General features: G+C 35.9%; 1 protein-coding gene across 1 annotated transcript; it reads right to left on the bottom strand.

Annotated features, from left to right (window-relative positions):
* Positions 1-320: 320 nt before the first annotated feature.
* LOC123557957 (uncharacterized) lies at positions 321-17,804 on the bottom strand. Its single transcript, XM_045349785.2, has 9 exons — positions 17,587-17,804; positions 13,401-13,488; positions 9,262-9,327; positions 8,665-8,855; positions 7,577-7,713; positions 5,703-5,870; positions 5,145-5,356; positions 4,038-4,224; positions 321-3,691 (listed from the first exon to the last, which is right to left on the bottom strand). The coding sequence occupies exons 1-9, from the start codon at positions 17,656-17,658 to the stop codon at positions 3,595-3,597; spliced, it is 1,218 nt and encodes a 405-aa protein (XP_045205720.2). The 5' UTR covers positions 17,659-17,804; the 3' UTR covers positions 321-3,594.
* Positions 17,805-19,990: the final 2,186 nt, after the last annotated feature.

The raw sequence follows: 19,990 nt of genomic DNA on the forward strand, positions 1-19,990 counted from the left end.
AGGTAGACATTTTTCGCAAAGAATAAAACTTATTCCAGGAAACTCACAATGAAAATGGTCTAGATCTTTTCTCAATACAATAAGCGATAAAAATAAGCCAAAAATTTAACTGTCACCTCCTCATGTCACTCATTATACCAGATTTCATCCATAGCACGGAACTGCATTTTGGACTACTTCACATGTAACACTGAGTAGTCACTTCCGGTTTGGTGTAATCCGTCCACAAAGGGAGATAATCAAAACATTGCATTTTATAGAACTTTGTATTATGTCAATCATAAAGTCAAACCTATAAAACATAAATGAGAAAACAATCATCAAGCATTGACTTTAATAAGAGAATAATATATTTTATGTACAAAACAAAACAAAAAACACCTGACAGCCACATTTTAATTAAAGGTATTATGACCCTTTATCAATAAACGTGTTCATATCGTATCTGCTCAACTGACAGGATATTTTGAAAGAATTAGTATATATTGCCTTCAAACATGATGGTCTCCGGCTTACTTATACGTCAAACTAAAACTCATGTGACTATGTACGTTGTTTAAACCACCGGTATGGAGTCAAGTGAAAACAGCAACACTGAGGTCACAGCCGCACTTTTTCATATGTCAGCAAAATTGGTTCTTCCAGGAAGCGGACCCGAGATATATTAATATAAGCTTCCTTAGCGAGCTTAAAGTAATAAACACGGAACCATTCACATTTTTGTTCAAATAACATTTCGCCCTAAACCACTCGAGCAGTTTTGGTCAAACTTCACATGAAATTTCTTGGTAGTTTTTCAATCAAACTTTTTCAAAAAAAATTGATTTATGGAGAGATTTTGTTGTAATGACATTGTCATGAATTGAAACTTCATACAATAGTTACCCGGCATCAAACCTACTGAAATAATCGAGTAAAACAACTCTTGGTGGAATTTAATTCAAACTATGGCCCTTTTATACTTAGTAAAAGTTTTGCGTGCAACTAACTTTCAAGCTGTATCTCAGTAACTACCATAGAAATTGAATTGAAACTCCGGAAAATGCATCCCAGTCATCTGGGTTTCTAAAATAACCAAGTTATATAACTCTTGGTGAAATTTAATGACCCTTTTTCGGCTAAAAAATTCCGTCAAAGTTTTGCATACAATCAGATATCAAGCTTAATCTTAGTAAGAACTCCATTCAAGTCATTAGACCTGCTGAAATAACCAAGTTGAATAACTTGTTTGAAGTTTATACAAATATTGGCTCGTTTTCAACTTAGAAAATATGATTAATAAACAATCAAGCTGCATCTAATTATCAACTATATGTGTTGGATTGAAATTTCAGATGTTTCAAAGCCACCAAACATATTGCGATAAAAAAAAGTTAGATAAGTCTTTGTTGAATTTTATTCCAATTTTGACCCCTTTTCAAGTTAAAAGTTTGGATGACGTTTTGAGTGAAATTGTCAAGCTGTGTATCAGCAACAACTACATACATCGCAATGAAACTTCACAGAAGACATCTTTCTCGTTCAGCGACCATTCATAATAGAGAACACAATGTTGAAAGCAGATGCAATTATGGCTCTTATTTTAACTGTAATATTTGATTGAAGAATTTGCATTGCAATAACAAAATTTCAGTTTGTAATAAGTGTCAAAAAATCATAAAATGAGCCGTGCCATGTGAAAACCAACATAGTGGCTTTGCGACCAGCATGGATCCAGACCAGCCTGCGCATCCGCGCAGTCTGGTCAGGATCCATGCTGTTCGCTAACAGTTTCTCCAATTCCAATAGGCTTTAAAAGCGAACAGCATGGATCCTGACCAGACTGCGCGGATGCGCAGGCTGGTCTGGATCCATGCTGGTCGCAAACCCATTATGTTGGTTTTCTCATGGCGCGGCTCAAATAATTCAGTTACATAAGTCATTTTACATGTTTTATTAACTATCACAACATCAGTCTTAAAGTGCCGTGTGGTGGCTGTAAAAGTCTCCCTCCCCGTACTTGGATTTAGTGTTGTTATCTTATCTGGTCTTTTTGGGATCATGGAATCTACTTAAAAGATGTATCATAGAGTTCCGCTTATGCCGGTGCTAGGGAGCGTGAGAGATGTTGTACATTTCATTATCTCTCACGAACAGACTCAGTCAAAGATAGGCTGCTATTATTTTCCTTGGTTCCATTCTATGCTTCCAGAGGATTTTTACAGATTTTATTACCAAGTTTTGGCCCTTGTATGACTTAGAAACTGTCGAATAGTTGAGTGCGCAACTTGTTAAATAAACTTGGGAGACCAACGCTTCTTTGGGGTTGGGGGTCTGTGTGATAAAAACAATTGAAAGATTTCACACAACACAAGAGCGTTATTATATGTTTATCGGCAAAGGAATATGTTTTGAAACTAACGAAACGAAATTACCAACATTCTTCAGCTTTGCATAAATGTACGCAAATGCCCTTAAAAATTAAAGTCATACCGTGTATTATTGTACGTAATTTAGCTGATCAGATAAATGTTTTTATTTCAACTTCTGGAGTAAGTTAATAACTTATAGCCATTAAGTAGTTCTATCTAGATTAAACTGTATTTGCTGAAGAGAAGCGCTAATGCAGTCGAACGATAAAAGCTGATAATATGCTGGTAAATCGTAATGAACTTGAATTTTAACTTTGTTATTTTTTCATAAACCAGTAAGACAGTTTCCCTTAGATTTACTTCCATCTGGAATCTACCTGTTTGTCTGTCTGACTGTATGTCTGTCTGACTGTATGTCTGTATTGTGGATTATGCTGAAGCATTTACCGTTTCCGATGGATTTATCTGTTAAAACTCAACAAAAATCGACTTGTGAAACAATCATAACTTATCATAACCGTTTTGGCGTTTAAATGACTTGTTTTCAAAAAACTACGTGTATGTTAGATTGAACTTGATTCGGGACGAGAGGGCCATTAATCTCCATCATAGCAGACGATTCAAAAACACCGCATGGTACATGTAGTATAAAAATATAAATATTGAAGGAAAGTAGTACATATTGCCTGGAAAATGTATCATTACCTAATTTATTCTTCGAAACATAACAATTCTTTCCGTTTGTCGTTCTACAATGGAAATAAAAACACACATACACATTAACCATCGCGTTAAAACGGTAGAGATTATCAAAGTTATAATGCGGTTTCACAGGGCCGAACACTTTGAAGATAAAGACTGTTCTAGGGTGTCATTTCTCTCTCTGGATGAACAGATAGAGCTTCAAACTTATTACGTTCATACTTGGTTAGCTAAAATTCATACCGTTTCTTGCCAAACCCATGAATAGTCAGTCCTTCGGAGGGATCTTTATTGTCACACCTCACTAGCACTTTTGTAATACAACATGTACAGTACATAATACATGGAATAATACATAAATATAGATAAATCTTTCAACCTCATTTTTAACTGTTCTTAGTCATTTGTATGTTCTTGAGAAGTGAATCTCAGTTGGCATTCATTTGATATTTACAGTGAAAACTTTAAACCAAATATACACAAGAAGATATATATATGTATAACTTTTGGAATATAACAACTTCGTATTTAGTCCACTAACTCAACCAAACGCCGGAAAACACCGACATTTTCCGTTTTTCAGTCGCCTTGGCTCCCAGTTGCCCCAACAGGGCTTTGGCGGAACGCAAGTAGTTGGTCTGAAAAGAAAATCAACGTTAAGACATAAAATGACCATGATCTACACTGGTCGCAAAGGCAGAATCAATCGTGTCCAGTATGATAAGGGTTAACATTGTAATATGATTGCACGTATATAATGATTACTTTGAAACGGTCCTAATATGTTTGCACGAATATAACAATTACTTTGAAACTGTCCCTTTAATGCTGTCAAATCCATGCTTAAGACCACTACTTTCATTTTCAAATTAATCATTTTTTATTCATCTTACACCACCTGTTTATTAAGATCATTTTTTGACTTCCCTAAGCATGGTGTTTTTAAACAGGTCTGGCCGCAGTTTGGAAATTAGTTTAGCTTACTTGGGTGCGGTTGTTGTTGTTGTTGGTGTTGTTGTTGTTGTTGTCGTCGTCGTCGTGGTTGTTGCAGTAGTTGTAGATGTTGCTGTTGAAGTCGAGTGTGCTGATGTAGAAGAGGATTGCGAAAACGTTGTCGTTTCATCCTCGTCATCATTTCCATTTTCATCTTCGCCTTTCCCCTTCACTTTGCCTGTAGAAATGGGGCAACCGATTTATTTTGACAGACTCTTAACTGATTTCTGGACATTTAAACAAATGCCTTTAACATACTGGGTAACAGTCGAAAAGGAGCAATATAAGCTCAGTTTGGCTTTAAAAAACCGTCCGAGCTAACGGAAAAAGCAAATAAAAACAAAAATTTTGGACAAAAATTGAAATCTATCAAAAAATTCAAATGCTGACCCAATGCCTGTTTAAGGGGCTATAGCCGATTAAGTTACATATAGTACAGCTCATTTTTCTGTTTAAGGTAGTGAACCCGTAATGACCTTCGGTAATTTCCGTGTAATTCCGTATTATCGTAAGACAACTCGGCATACTTCGGACATAAACTAGCTCAATGTGCACATAACTTTCCGTGAAAACGGAAAATACAGAAAACGCGTTTAGAATGAGTGGTTTGCCGACTGTAATTAGCCTTGGGGTCAACTACTTTAAATAAAGCAAATTTAAGACTTTTTATTACAGTGATTTTCTTTGTGTTTAGAAAGCACATGTATTGAAACAAGTTACCCAGTTAACATGCTCTTATAACACAGATGTCCGTATGATCGGAATAACGGCAAGTAAGTCCGACAATGGCCAAGGTTTGACCGACAGAAAAATGTGATGTCATGTGATCATACAAGGTTTAATTTTATATGAACATCACAAATATCGCCAATGATAAAAGTTATTATTTAAGGGAATAAAACAGCTATATATATAAAACGCGAATTCTATCTAACGCATTATATTTTATAGGCGCGGTAGAATATTCGCGATATATGTGTCGCTTGTTTTTATAACAATAATAACACTTTCACGCAGTTTGTTTATTTTCGCGAAGAGAAAATTCCGCGGAAATAAATCCCATGCAAATTATTTTTATTTTATGATACAATTACTGACCATTGGTTCCGGCGTTCTCTCCGGAAGAATCTTTTCCACTAGGTGGCGTTGCTTCGTCCACAATTATATTGCCAGCAATTATATCCGTGTCATTATATTCACCGTTGGTCTGGGTGTTCAGGAGAATATCTTGGCCGAAATCGCCTCTGTCCAGTTGTTCAAACAGCTTCTCAAGGTCAATTTCACCACTGACACCCATCTTCAGTGTACACCTAAAAAGATGACGACATTCCTTAAACATATATTACCACCTTAAAAAGTAGTTTCACTGCACGACTATAACTGTTGGGGTCCTATATAGGCATGTCCCTTCATAGGCACAGTCTTTGTAAAGGTAAAAACTTTGTTACTGACCTAAAAAAAAATGGCAGGACTTCATAATGCTGGTAAAATAGAGGGAAAATGAGGTTTTGGTAAGTCCTTCACAAATGTATACGTTAAGGCGGTTCGCGTAAACGACATTTGTATAGAAGAAGAAGAAATTGTCAAAACTCGCGAACTGCAATATGGAAAATTTACGATTTTAAACGTTAATGTGACAGATGCACACATACTTACTTGCACGTTTGTGAACTGAAATAGGAAGGGTCAGGGCACACGATTGTATTTCGATTTGGGCAGATGCAGTCACATTCATTTTCATCCCAGATCTGGTCTTCGCTGCATGTATACTTAAGTTGAAGTCTCTCAGGTCGGCAATAGCATCTACATCGTCGATGGTCGTACCTGAGCAGTCAAAGAAAAACAACGTTGCATGACCCAGATTAATTAATGTTTTGAATCTACATTTGAAACTTGTAAAGACTTCCAAGTTTCAAAAATTTAAGAGGTTGTTAATTCTTTTATACACATTCTTCTGAAAAGTTTCGAATATCTTATACGCCCGCAGGGATGTATTATGTGAAGGCGCAGTTCGTCCGTCTGTAAGTCTGTCTGTCTGTAGGAATTTCGATTCCGCTCAATAACACACGAAGCATTTTACCTATGATCCTTTAAACATGACAGACATTGCTCACAGGTGGCGGATAATTTAAATTAATTTTGAGGACGAAGATTTTGAAGTCAGTAAGTCTAAGTCAAAGTCAAGGTCACGTTAAGTGTTTATACAAACATACATTTGTAGTTTCCACTGAGTATCTTGGGAGCCATTTGACATATGATCCTTCAACTTGGAAGCGAAGTGTCCCTTGGCTGTGAAAAACTTTTATTTATTTTGAGGTCCGAGTGAGTCATAGGTCAAGTTCACAGGCAAAAAGCGTTTCCGCTCAGTACTTGTAAAAGCACTTGATATGAAGATTGCTCAGTAGATGATCCTTAATGATTTTTAGATAAATTTGTCAAAGGTCAATGTCACAATAGGTATTATTACGAAAACTGTTTACGCTCAATATCTAAATGAATACATCGACCTACGACCCTCAAACTTGGCATGCTTATGGACAAAGGATGACTCCTGTTGATTTAGACATGATAAGGTCAGAGTTTACAATGACTACATGGGCAAAACCCATTTTGCTCACTTTTTATCCTCTTCTGTCTAACATTCTCAAAGCACAAAAACACCTTCCGCTCTGTATCTAGAGAATGCATCTTACTTGTCAAACAGATTTCAAATGCGTAGTGGGTGACTCTTATTGTCGGGGGTCAATGTCATACTGACTGATAGTATAAAAAGGCCATTTTTTGTAATTCTTCTCAATGTTTTGAGATCTATTTGACCTACGAGCCTTGAATGTTGCAGACACATTGCCAGTGTGCAGAAGATGACCCCTATTGATTTTGGGGTCGGAGGCCAGGTCACAATGGATGTTAGTACAAAATCATTTCCGCTCAATATTTCAAAAGTTAAATGACCTACGACTCTCAATTGTAGCAGGCAATTTTCCCATGGGCAGCGAATTTCCCCACTGTTTTTTGAGGTCAGTGGGTCTAAAGCTTAGGTAAAAATGACTATTCGTTTAAAAAGAGCTTTAACCATTAACCAGACACGTTAAAGAACCAGACTGTCTATTCGCAAAGGCTACGTTAGCCGGACAGGCCTGTATCTAAACAGGATTTCTCTCTATCTGTTCTTTGGAGGGCTTTTTTCCACTCTGTCCCTCTGGTCAGATCGCTCTGTGACTGTACTAGTAGAGGATGAATTTCTTGCCCTGTGTCACTGCGTTTGCTATATGTAAAGCGCCTTTAAACGTGTTTATTATGGAAAGAGCGCTATATAAATCTGGTATAATATAATAAATATAATATATACATGAAGAAAAGATGACCCCTACTCATTTTGGGGTCATTTTTTAAAGGTCACATGTAATGAAACAAATTTAGAACTGTTGATTATATTGTTTTTGTAGTGATTCGTTCTTCTGTTTAAAGTGCATAGCTTATGATTGCAGCACATGTCTGAAGAAAAAAAATGCGTAAAGCTTCAAACATACTTCTGATATTTATGACACTCATGTTCCTTTGTTTTACATTGTGCATCACAGTGAAGGTGCTCTATAATCTTCACAATTCGTACACCCAAGAATTTGAACCTATGAGCTCCTGGGTAAGGTAAACGGGTATCAAATACCTGAAATGTACAAGTAATTCTCACTATTGAAATGAAGAGTTTAGTAACCTAGATGGATATTTTTGTCGCATTTCAATGAATATTCTGTAAAAATACAATTCATTTATCACAAATTAATACTAACTGGCAACAATAATGGTTCTATTTCTCTTGGTGGAAATCCGATTCCGCAATTCGCAGGTGTTTGGACCGTCTTCGTGAAAGTTCACGATCTGGCCCGGTAAATGAAATAGGGTTATTATAGTAGTAGCTCGATCTGGGATGCTGTATTCAACTCGAGTGGATTTTGTCAGATCGGATCTCACGAGGTGCGCAAGTCGAGTGTGATCCGACCTTATAAAATCCACGAGAGCCAAATACAAAATCCCAGGTCTAGCTACTGTTATAATGACCCTTTTATTATATACCTCCACCTTTTTTCTGTTATCGAACTTTTGTCGATGTTAAATAGAACTGGGTGAAGTTTTATGAACTATGTCGGGTCATGCATATTAAATTAAAGTAGTCCGGTAACATACAATACAAAAAGTACAATACGGATTTTTTCTGCCTGTTCATATTTACTTGTAAAATACAAGCTGTACTTTTGACAGAATTTATATAGGTATATAATAAATAGGTGTATGTCTCAGAGCATAATAACGTCACATCCGCTGAAAGATGCGTACATTTATAAAGGATAACTATAAGAGGAGCTGGATCTGGGGAGTATTCAATTCAAGTGGATTTAGCAAGGTCTCGATCACACGAGGCGTACAAACTATATAGTTACTCTAGTCCTCATAATACATCAGTTTAACTTTTCAACGAGTAAAAACTGTCAAAGTTTTATAAATTTCTATCAGCTGTAAAATGCATTCTTTATATGATTTGGTCCTGTTAATTTCAGATATTTATGCCTTAAAGATGAACAATCTCTTTAATATAAATGCTGAATAACTGGCGTAATACCTTTACAAATTTTTCTGAGATAGCAGTAGGTTCACAGGAGAACACATCACTCGTGCAGCAGCCACCACATCTCTGCGCACGTGTACACGGAGGCCAAACTGTGATGTCAGGGTCAGGATGACGTGGCAACGCTATCGTTTGTCCACGGGGATTGCACGCATCAAATAAGGCAACTTTTGGTTCTTCTTCATCTGAAAGACCAAAAAGCGAAATTCTTCACTGGAACTGCAGCGTTAAACGGTGGTTTTTACATTGGGGTTCCTCTACAAATCGGATGAATGTCTTAAGACTTGTTAGAGAAGAAAAGACCTATGTTAAGACCGGTTATGTACATAATGTCGACTTTGATTTATTATAACATAGCACCTGCGAGTCATAAATGTTCACCGGGTGAATTAGGCTTAAAGGTTATTTTGAAGTCAACTATCGAGCGTGCGTTTGTAACTGTAAAGGACCAATTGTATCTACTTCACAAGCCGAGATGTGAGGGTTAGACCCACTACATGGGGTGAGATGCGCGGGTTAGACCTACCTACAGGGGGACGAGATGATTTTTTTTCATTTCGACCTTATTACCCTGTGACAGAGAATACTTACCTCCAGATACTACAATTTTCTCCCCTGTCTCGTCGACGGCTTCCGTTGTGACAGCCTCTTCTATAACTGAAATGATAAACATTTCTATTAAGATCGCACTTCCGTTTTAGTCAGTCAGTATAATAAATACCAGAACTTGTAGAACTTGTCTGACTTTGTTCAAATTATTCCAAATTCTGTTACAAATGTTTGAACTTTTGAAAAACTGTTTTGTAATGTATATTACTGAACAATTTAATTCTTTGTTTAAGTATACATGTGTCCGACAGTGAAAAAAATGATCAAATTATTTTCTATGGAACAGAATTGATGCAAAATTGCTTTGTATATTGTAACATATCCGTGTCGTTATCTGGCTTGTTAACATCATAATTTTGACAATTGAAAAAAGCTATATCGCATTCTTAAATGCACATGCCCGTGTGTTAAATTCAGTTTGGATACAATGAACTTTCTTTACTAGCATAAAATACTCATTTTGCTATCGGACATGGTATTTTGAAATGACTGGCAGAGAGCATAGATTCAAAAATAATATTAAAAAACCCTTTCTTAAACTAATAACCGGACTAAATGGAATAGACAGGCGATCAGTACCATTACATATATCGAAGACGTCGCTAGAGAGGACTGGCACCACTGTGTCGGGAACAAGTCGAAGAGAGACATCTTTATCGTCTAGCTTGGACTGTGAGCAGAAGTAGTATTTAAGAAGAGATCTAATGTTACTTCTTGACTGTTGTGGTGAAATGGAGGTAGGCTGTTTGTTCTTTGTTTTATGGTAAGTTGTTTGCATAGTTTAAAGCCAATCTTTTGCACATATGTTGTCTGCGTAAAGTTTTTTCAATATGTTTATTTTGATATTATTGTTTATATTTTTATGACTTTGGTGACGCCATTTTTGAATTTTCTAAATTTTTCCCAGATTGTTTAGCTTTTTGTGTGAATTTTGTTGCTTTTACGTACAAATTTTCTTATGTTATTGTTCATCTCATCCAAGGAACATCTGATGGCCTTATATAAGTGACAGTTTTGTTAGGAATCACCTTGGAAGCTTTCGAGAGTATTGTGTCGGTTGAAGATTGAATTTGATTAGGATTAGGGTTAGATAAAATAGATTCCCGGCCAACCGAATTTAGTTTATTTACGTATGCTGCGTAATCACCATTGACACTGTAAGGTTTTGGTTTACTAAGCTTTAAGACTACAAGACAGTGAAAACGAATCAAATTTGGAATAAAAGGGTCAGATTCAAAGCTGGAAATAACATGCTGGTTAGCCTTAGTAAATGTCGGGTCAATCAGTGAAGAGCAGTGCTCAGTATAATGAGTGGGTGATAAGCTGTTGGGTGTTATAAGAAAGACATTAATCTGCCTAGTTTGTTTGAGGAGGAATATTGCATATTAAAATGTTGAATTCTCCTGTTAAGATAACGTTTTCACAGTTTACAGAGAACGTCTGGTCCACACTCTGTTCCAACAGCTGCCAGTAATCGTTGTTTGCATCTGGATGGCGATATATATCACCTACAAGATGCTTCTTACAATCTTACAATTTATTATTATTTCTACCCAGATGCCTTCAAGACCATCAAGACCATCTAGAGACAGGTCGGAACGAACATTGGCAAGGAGACCGAACGTAAATACGAACACCGCCACCTGCCTTACCACGTCTTTCGCAACGATAAGGGAGGTTAAAATTCAAGATTCTGAGGCCATGGCTAGTAGATGATTCAGAAGATGAAGTGCCATTGATGCTGCACGAAGATGAAGGGCCTGGGTTAGGATAAATGTCACCAGAAACAAGTATCAACAATAGACACAGCTAGGTAGGCATAAGGTACCTGTATACTCTATCTGATCCATTAAGGAGGATGATCAGGTAATGCAAAGTCCGCCTACGACAGGTGAACAGTCTGTGGGACAGCCCCATCGGATGACCACGTATCTACAGTGCGTATTGTGAACTGTGTGTCAAGAATTGTCATGTTGAATGAAAAGGGAAAAATATGACTTCTAAGTAAAGTGTAGTATTTACAGTAAAATATCAATGGCAGGTCAGAGACCACCAATTCCAAAAAAGTACAGGGGACTTACTGGGAATGAGGTAAGTGTATACCTTGGAATAAGGTAGCGTCTGTGCGTTCTGATTGGTCAGTCATGTAAACAAGCCCAAAAAGTGATTTTTTTTCCAAAATGGAATATCTTTATTGCATTTACAGTATTTCATTATATATTTTGATAAAATTTGCTACATTTTATGTGTATTGAAAAAACGTTTCATCAAATGAATTTCTCCCGCCATGACAACGATGTAAACAGGGGTCATCTCATTCACACGAAAATTACTTAAATAAAGTATCACTATTCATATATTTTTCGTACGATATATTGGTGAAACTAAGATAGTTCTTGAAAAAAATGTGATTGGATATACATGTTTCGATTCATGGAAGGCCGTACACGCCATAATAATATAGTGGAAGTCTATGGGAAAACAATTGGTGTTCTCTTACCGGCAGGACTGTTGTATACTATTTGCTACTTTAAGGGACGTTCATTATACGGTAGGTTTATGTGAGACTGCAAACGTTCCTATTAAGGAACAAAATGTCTAAGTGCATGCAAAATGAACATAAAATGAAAGTTCCAACGTGAAGATACAATTATGCTCAACGTTTTACAGATATAATACTACTGTGTCAAAAGTAAACATACTTGTGAGTACATGTAAGGAAATCTAATCTTTATTTAAAATTAAAATACATTGAGTATTCTCCCTTTGATTTACTGTCAATTATGAGGCAACAAAATATGCTCAATTGTACACAGGTCTATAATACTGTAATATCATGAGTAGAAAATTGTCATACATTAAATAGAAAAAAAAATCAAACGTTGATAAAGTTCATGTAAGGGTAATGAGTATAATATGTTGAGACATATACGACGTAAACCATTATGCCACCTTCTGGGTGTTATGATAGTATGCATAAACATGTGAGATAGTGACATGGATATGTCACAAAGCGAGATACAATTTTGGCCTTGATACTGTTCCATAACTTTCAATGTGTATCGTGGTATAAGCTGAGTCTGTCTTGCTCTTTCATACCAACAACTTTAAATTTTCTTTGAGGTGCGTAACTTGTTGATAGCCATTTATACTAATGCCCCGAATGATTATCCTTCCTAACCTTTACCTGCTAACGGCAAGCTGGTTTGCCTTTGCGACCAGTGCAGACCAAGACGGAGACGTGCAGGCTGATCACGGTCTGCACTGTTCGCTATTCAGTCGGTAAATTTTCAGTGAACACCCTTTGAATAAGAAGCGATACTGCCCAAACTGAATGATGGGCCAGTCCATTTTAGAAATACAGCAGGGTAAAGTTTAGTGAAGGACGTGAAATCAGTGTTTATAAGTTTCTGTATTTAATGCTTCAGGATAAGGTTTTACTGTAGTGTTTTATTTCCGAAACTATTACTATGATGACATATTCACAAATGTGATAGTGATGATGATAATGATGTTTTTACTGCTGTTAATGATTATGAATACCAAACCAACCCAATCTGACTAAAGTACATCTCCAATTAACGCTATGCACATAGGATCTGAAGCCGTGCTATTGATAGCCCCGTTCTGACGCCCTTCCGGTAGCCAATCGGAGCCTTACTTACAACATTTTGTATGTGAAAGTAGAAGTTTAAAAAATCTATATTTAGCCTCGGTTTTTCATATTTACAATTCTTATGGCGACCACATCGCGACTACGCCCTCGTGTTTTGAGAGAAATCATATGTCATGGTACGGACTTGATGACTTAAGGTGTCAGACAGCCGGTTAGCTCATTTGGTAAGGCACTCACCTTGTAAGCGAGAGGTCCCGGGTTCGAGCCCTGGACTGGCTGCACATTTTTCTCACCCTTTGAAATTCGACGCTATTTTGGTGATTCAGCCAAATGCTTGTTGAAACAAGTCGTCTGATTGGTTCAAATAAAAATAGATTTGCGAAAAATAAAAATAGCAATATCGGAAATCCAAAGTATGCAGAAGACGAATGCGAATGGAATGGGTCATTCTCAGATCTTCGTTTAGACGATCAAGTACTTTAGTCAGATTACAATCATGCTTTACCTTTTTCGCAATCTTCCATATTCATAAGCTCGCACCATTGAGAGATATTCCTCACCTCGGACATCTTTTCAATCAAGTAAGGATCTGGCTTTAAATGGAAAAATATGAAAATATAGAAATAGGAAAACAACACAAAATAAAAAAAATCTTATCCCCTCCCCCAACCCCACCCCCACACCCACCCGCTTCCAGTATATCTAATATTTTAGGGATATAACTAAAAATTAAGCAAGACATGGTTCTTTTACAGCACATGTCCTCTCAATGACCTCTGTTATTCTGTGAAGTTTTAACAAAACCCCTACAACGGTTTTAAAGTTTATGCTCCGGACAAAATGTAGGACAGACGGATGCACGGAAAGCCAATTGGATATTGTTCTTTTTTGCATTTCGCTACGGAACACTTTCTTTGAGTCAGTGACAAAATCAACACTGGGGAATTTGAGTAGTGCACAGACCCTCACAAAGAAATTTTACTGTTTCGCTGGGGATAAGTTCCATTTGTTGACCCAACCACGAAACCCATGAAAATTAGCCCTCCAAATATCAATGATTTTTCAGACCTCGGGAGAATTACGGTTCCCATCTTTTTAACAGTAAAGCATGTGGTTTTCTCTGTCATAGAGAAACTGTCTATGCAAACTGTAAAAAAAGTAGACAGATATAACGCAGAGTTACAAAGAAAAAATGGGAAAATTGATATTAAGAGGGTTTTTTTCTCCAGTGAAAATACGACATGCGCAATTTTCTGTTTACTAGTAACCGATTAACTTGCTGTGACACGCCACACAGTCCCAAAATTTGTTCTCATCAAGTCTTTTTTTTCAAAATTATGATTGATGAAGTGTCTACAATTACATATTCTTTATTATTTAACTATTTTATAACAATATGACCGATTATTATGTGCAATGCTTCTCCGGTAATCCATCTCCATTGCTCTTGAAAATTTGCATAATAATTGTGTCGACTACAAAATAATTTCAAAATTTACCGACTCAATTTCCACTCGGTCCCCACTCAGTTCAAAACAGCAAGTAAACGTTACAAACGGTAAGTGAATATGGTCATGCTTATCATTTTTGTTTGTCTTATAGTTTCAAAGGAGTTTAGGTGAAAATGACCTTCCTCAAACGTAAAATAAAATATCGCAAAAGGGTAAAACAAGTTTACAAGACAGTATGCTGTACCCTAAAACGTCCCTAAATGAAACAATAAAAGTCAAAGATAACTCGTATATGCCTCCAGACATGTCCCAACACCAATATGGTTTTTAAACGGTATTAGAATAAAACAGTAAAAAATACATTCTTATTTGAAATATTCCGACTCCTGGCTGATTAAGCTTGCGTTTAAGGCCTATGTGGTCAGAGACCACCAATTCAAAAAAGTACAGGGAACTTACTGGGAATGAGGTAAGTGAATACATGGGAATAAGGTAATGTTTGTCCGTTCTGATTGGTCAATCATGTAAAAACACAATAAGTGGTTATTTTTTTCAAAATGGAATATTTTTACTACAATTAAAGTATTTCATTATACATTTTGACAAACTTTGCTACATTTTATACATGTTTCAAGTTATGGAAGTCCGTACACGCCATAATGTTATAATGGAAGTCTATAAGAAAACAACTGGTGTTCTCTAACCATGTAGCATAGTTCGATTTGTCGTCATGGCACGTGCGTCAACGCGACAAAACGGAACAAACAACGCGACGTAACGAATCAGAGAACTCGACAGAATGAAACATTTTATGTAGTGCCGGCGCGCGCCATCAACAAATGTTTTGTGTTGGCGCGTTAGCACACACGTCAATACGAAATGAAAAGCTCCATTGTTTCGCGATTGCGTGCTAGCTTTTAACAAAGATTTCGTTTTGGCGTGTCGGCACGTGCGCCAACACGAAACATAATATTTTATTGGTCCCGCATGCCAGGATGACACAACGAAATGTACTATAGGTTACAAAACTAAATAGCTGTTCTTCTTTATTCTATAGAAAATTAACATATTACCAATGGCTGCAACACACATCCGAACCCATTTTAAATGTCTATAACTTACATTTTCTTGAAGAATATTGTCAGTGCTGAATAAAATCAAAAGAAAAGTTGCTGCAAGAAAAAATATTTTCATTCAAACCCAAAACTGCAAAATCAGTCAAACGATGAGACCCCAAATTGTAGTGGTGGTGTATGATCTAAGTTTCCATGAAAGTTCTGTCATGTTATTATTTCATTATGAAAATGCTACCTACATGTCAAGCATAGATCTATTATGTGGTTTCAGCAAATAATTTCAAAGAAATAAGCAAAATAGCCAACAGAGCAAAAACAAAAAAATGAGGACTATTTGAATCTGCCATGATTATTATTCTTTTTTCGCGCAATTTTCCTATTTAGTGTCTGTATGCTTATATTGCCGTGCGCTGTTACTGGGGCGCACGCCAACGCGAAATAAAATGTTTCGTTGCGTCTAGTTCTTTGTTTCGTTTCGTTTTGTCGCGTTGGCGCGCGCCAAAACGACACAAAACTCTAAAAATATTCGCTATGGTGCGTTGGCGCGGACGCCAGGACGACCCAATGAAATCTTCTACAAAAGTCACGCGCACCCAACGTGGCATAACGACATATTTTCTTCATCAGCCATCATACTTTTCTGAGCAATCAACGGTTATACAAAGATGACTTTTATTACTTTCTTTTACTAACTTTGTATGTGCTATATTTAACATTTATGCGGAGTTCAATCTTTTCTCATAATGTGAGGTTGATTTTGGCCAAAGTCATACGTGCCCCTTTATGCTTGTTCTTGCTGCAGTTCAAAACAAAATTGAACAATTATTTACAATACTGTAGTGATAGTTAATTTAGAATGTCAAAACTTAGAAAAGATTCCTTTTCAAAGCGGAAGAAAGGGATTTTAAAGATACAAAAGAAATGGAGAAGTACTATGCCAAGAATTTTAACCGTCAGATTAAGTTCAACAGTTCTGTCGCCAGAGACACTTTCTTCATCCCCTTCCGACCACAACTATTTCCTAAAAGAACATGTCCTTTATTCTAGACCTACATTATGACTATGTACGAGTTATTTGAAAGGTCATAATCAAAATTTGTTTATACTGCAGTGCAGTTTTTCTGAATCCTATAGACCAGGTACCTAATTTAGTTGAGGAAAAGACATTTCAGGTTAAATTCAAAACAAAAACATCACCAAAAGCTCTTTGTTGTATGTGTTGTTTTTTGTTTACTTGCTCATAGTTTGTCTGTTAGTATTGTAACGATGTAACTTATTGTGAATTTACTACTGATAAATTATTTCCTTACATAGCAAGTCAAACACTTGAAGAAACAAAGAAACGGTGTAGTATCCATAAACAAGTCGTGTTTATCTCATGTTTTGACTTGTGGCCGTTGATAGTCTATTTCTGATAATGTATCAATCTGTTTTGTTTCTTTTACAAAATCCATTTCCAAAATAAACTTTCGAATGGCACGTTGACCAGTTTAAAAAATGTCAAACTCTGCCCATCCAGTTTAGAGAAGATATATATCTAGAATTATGTACTCATACTTCATTTTCTTCCTTGGCGCCATATAACCTATACTGTGTTGGTGCGCCGTAAAACCCAAATAAATAAATGAATTCATTTTCTTCTGATACTAGTAGTCTTTTTAAAGCACTTTTTTTCAATATAGCGTGCGCTCAGAACAATAACTTATCAAATTCTCAACAAATCAAATCATGCCATTTTCTGGTTTCAACCTATTTTGGAACGCTGAAAAACCACAGTAAAAGGTCTAGAATTATCAAAAACTAGCGAAAACATTAGGAAGAAGAAGATGACAAGAAAAACAAAATAAAGACTTGTGCTGCCCCTTCAAACAAAAAAGTGTGTTTGATATTTGTAAGATATTTAACCATTTCCAAGTGGGGGGAAATATCAAACTATACACCTCTGTTTTCTTTTAAATAGTACTGACGCAACTCTATGTATATTTATATGACTTTAAAACAATACGGTGCATTAGTAAGATGAATCATATCATATCATTGCGAAATTCAAATAAATACATTTTATAAAAAAGTTGAGACACGTAATGTTATATGAAGGCAGATGTTTATGGGTTGATCAATAACAAAAACAGTGACAATGTACTGAATTTACTTAAACACTTACCTCAATTTGTGTTAAAGTCTCTTTAGTCAGAAACAGTACAGCAACTCCTAAACAAAACAATTCGGTCTTCATCTTTGAATTTAAAACGAATCAATAACAATAAAAAAATAAACAAACAAAGTTTCTTTTCAATGTTTCCCGTATGAGATACAATAATCTTTGAATGTAATACACTATACACTATCTTTATATATCAGTGAGGCGCAGAATGTCCGGAAAACATTGGAGTACTTTACCTATTGGTCTACAGTTGTAAAGAGAAAAACAGGGGTATTCTCTACGTTTGGCAAAGTTAATGAACTATGCATTCTGGCTTTGTTTTCCTATTGTTTCTGCCTGGAACGACTATACATAATTCTGTTTCTGCCAAATAATTCGAGAAGATGCTCAAAACAGAAACGTCTGTAAAAGAAATTAACCACGTTTGTAAAAACTACGAAAGCTCCGAAGGGACAAACGTCTGTTTTATTCTGTCACGTGGTCACGAGACCTTAACTCATGGGATCGTGATACTAGTAGCAATCATGAATACGAGATAATTGAGTATTTACAACCTTTCGAGTTAATATTTCAGTAATTGAATTGTCGGAATCAGATAGTGTTTTCTTGACACGAGATATAGGCCGTGGGCGGTTGCATGCCTTTCCAATACCGTCGATGAATAGGCTCAGTCAAACCGAGCCTGCAACCTTTTCATTTGTATCAAGTGTTGGGTGCCTATGGGTTTCCATTTTTCCTATTCTAACAATCGTCTGACCAGAGTTTACTCGTTTCCTCGAGTCAATTTATAAAAGGATGCACAATGTCCCGCGGATCTTCCGTAAAAAAAATGGTAGTTACACAGATGATTATCTATGTCTGTTAATGCTAAATATTTCTTTAATTGCTCACGTTCGTGATCAGTTTTAAATGGCCCAGTCTCCTAGAAATTTGTTCTGATATCCAGGCATTCCCTAAATAAATCATTTCGGAGTAATTTAAATGTACAGATTAGTAAGTTTGGCAGTATATTGTAAAAAGAAATGCAAGTGTATTCTTTTATTTCTTATCTAAATTATGTTAGGATCTAAAGGGAAAGTATATTGTAATTCGAATCAGTTGTTTTATAGTGACATCGAAAATCCAAACTCTAGGCCGCTGAAGGAAAACAGACTTATGAGCGCTTACTTGTTTAAGGCTGACTAGCAATTTCTAGGGGATTCGTTCTTTTATTAACCTACGCACTAAAGGTCTGTGTTTACAACGAGTTCAAAACAAAACAAAAAATGACATATTTTAGGTTTCTTCGATTTTGGTTTTATTTATTATTTATTTGGTTAAGCATTGTTTCATTGGATAGTTACATCTATAAAATGATACCCTGTATACATACGACGCGACATAACGTTTGTAATATTAAGTTGACTTTCTTTCTCTTTTTATTGAGATTAAAATATTGAATTGACCTTGCTTTTTTATCATTGTTATTTTATCAAGACTTACATGTACACAAGTTGTATTTGTAATATTCGTATTTTGTATTTCTTGCAAAACATTCATGTACATACATATAGTTTGTACGGTGCCCCTAAAGTGACATGTTACACACATTTTTTCCAATTAGGTAAAGTGAGACTTTTTTTTATTTCGTTTAAACGAAATAATTTCGTTTAAACGAAATGATTTCGTTTAAACGAAATAACTTATTTCGTTTAAACGAAATAACTTATTTCGTTTAAACGAAATCATTTCGTTTAAACGAAATAAAAAAAGTTTCACATTACCTAATTGGAAAAAAAGTGTGTAACATGTCACTTTAGGGGCACCGTAAGTTTGTCATATTAGGTTGAATTCGTTTTCCAGTTTTGTATTGAGACTTTACTGTACGCACTACATCAGATGTTGTAATATCATTTTGGCTCCATTTCTTGTTGTTTTATTGAAGTTTAAAAGTACAAATATTGCCTTTGAAATATCAAAGTATAAGTCCTTTCTTCACTAATTAACCCGAAAATGCATAATTGAGACGCGCCATGCGAAAACCAATACAGTGCGTTTGCGACCAGCCTGGATCCAGACCAGCCTGAGCAAACGCACTATGTTGATATTCTCATGGCGCGGCTCAATTGTTTTTAGAATTATTCATGCAACGGCCCCTTCTCTTCCTTTTCGGAATTTGCATGTTTTATTTATATATTGTATAATGTTTAGCATAATGTCACCTTTCAGCAAGTGTCGTTTACATAAGGTGAAATTATGTATCTGACAATGTGCTGTGAACTAGGCAGAATGAAATGGTGTGTTTTATAATTCAGTTTGGAATTATTTCATTTCAGATTTGAAATAACCACTATTTCTTTGTTTTGGATTTGTTTGATTGAAGTTTTGTAGTTGTCACTTTGTTGTATTCTAATTTTGTTGTTGT

This window comes from Mercenaria mercenaria, chromosome 5, assembly GCF_021730395.1.
Source record: "Mercenaria mercenaria strain notata chromosome 5, MADL_Memer_1, whole genome shotgun sequence".
Taxonomy (NCBI): domain Eukaryota; kingdom Metazoa; phylum Mollusca; class Bivalvia; order Venerida; family Veneridae; genus Mercenaria; species Mercenaria mercenaria.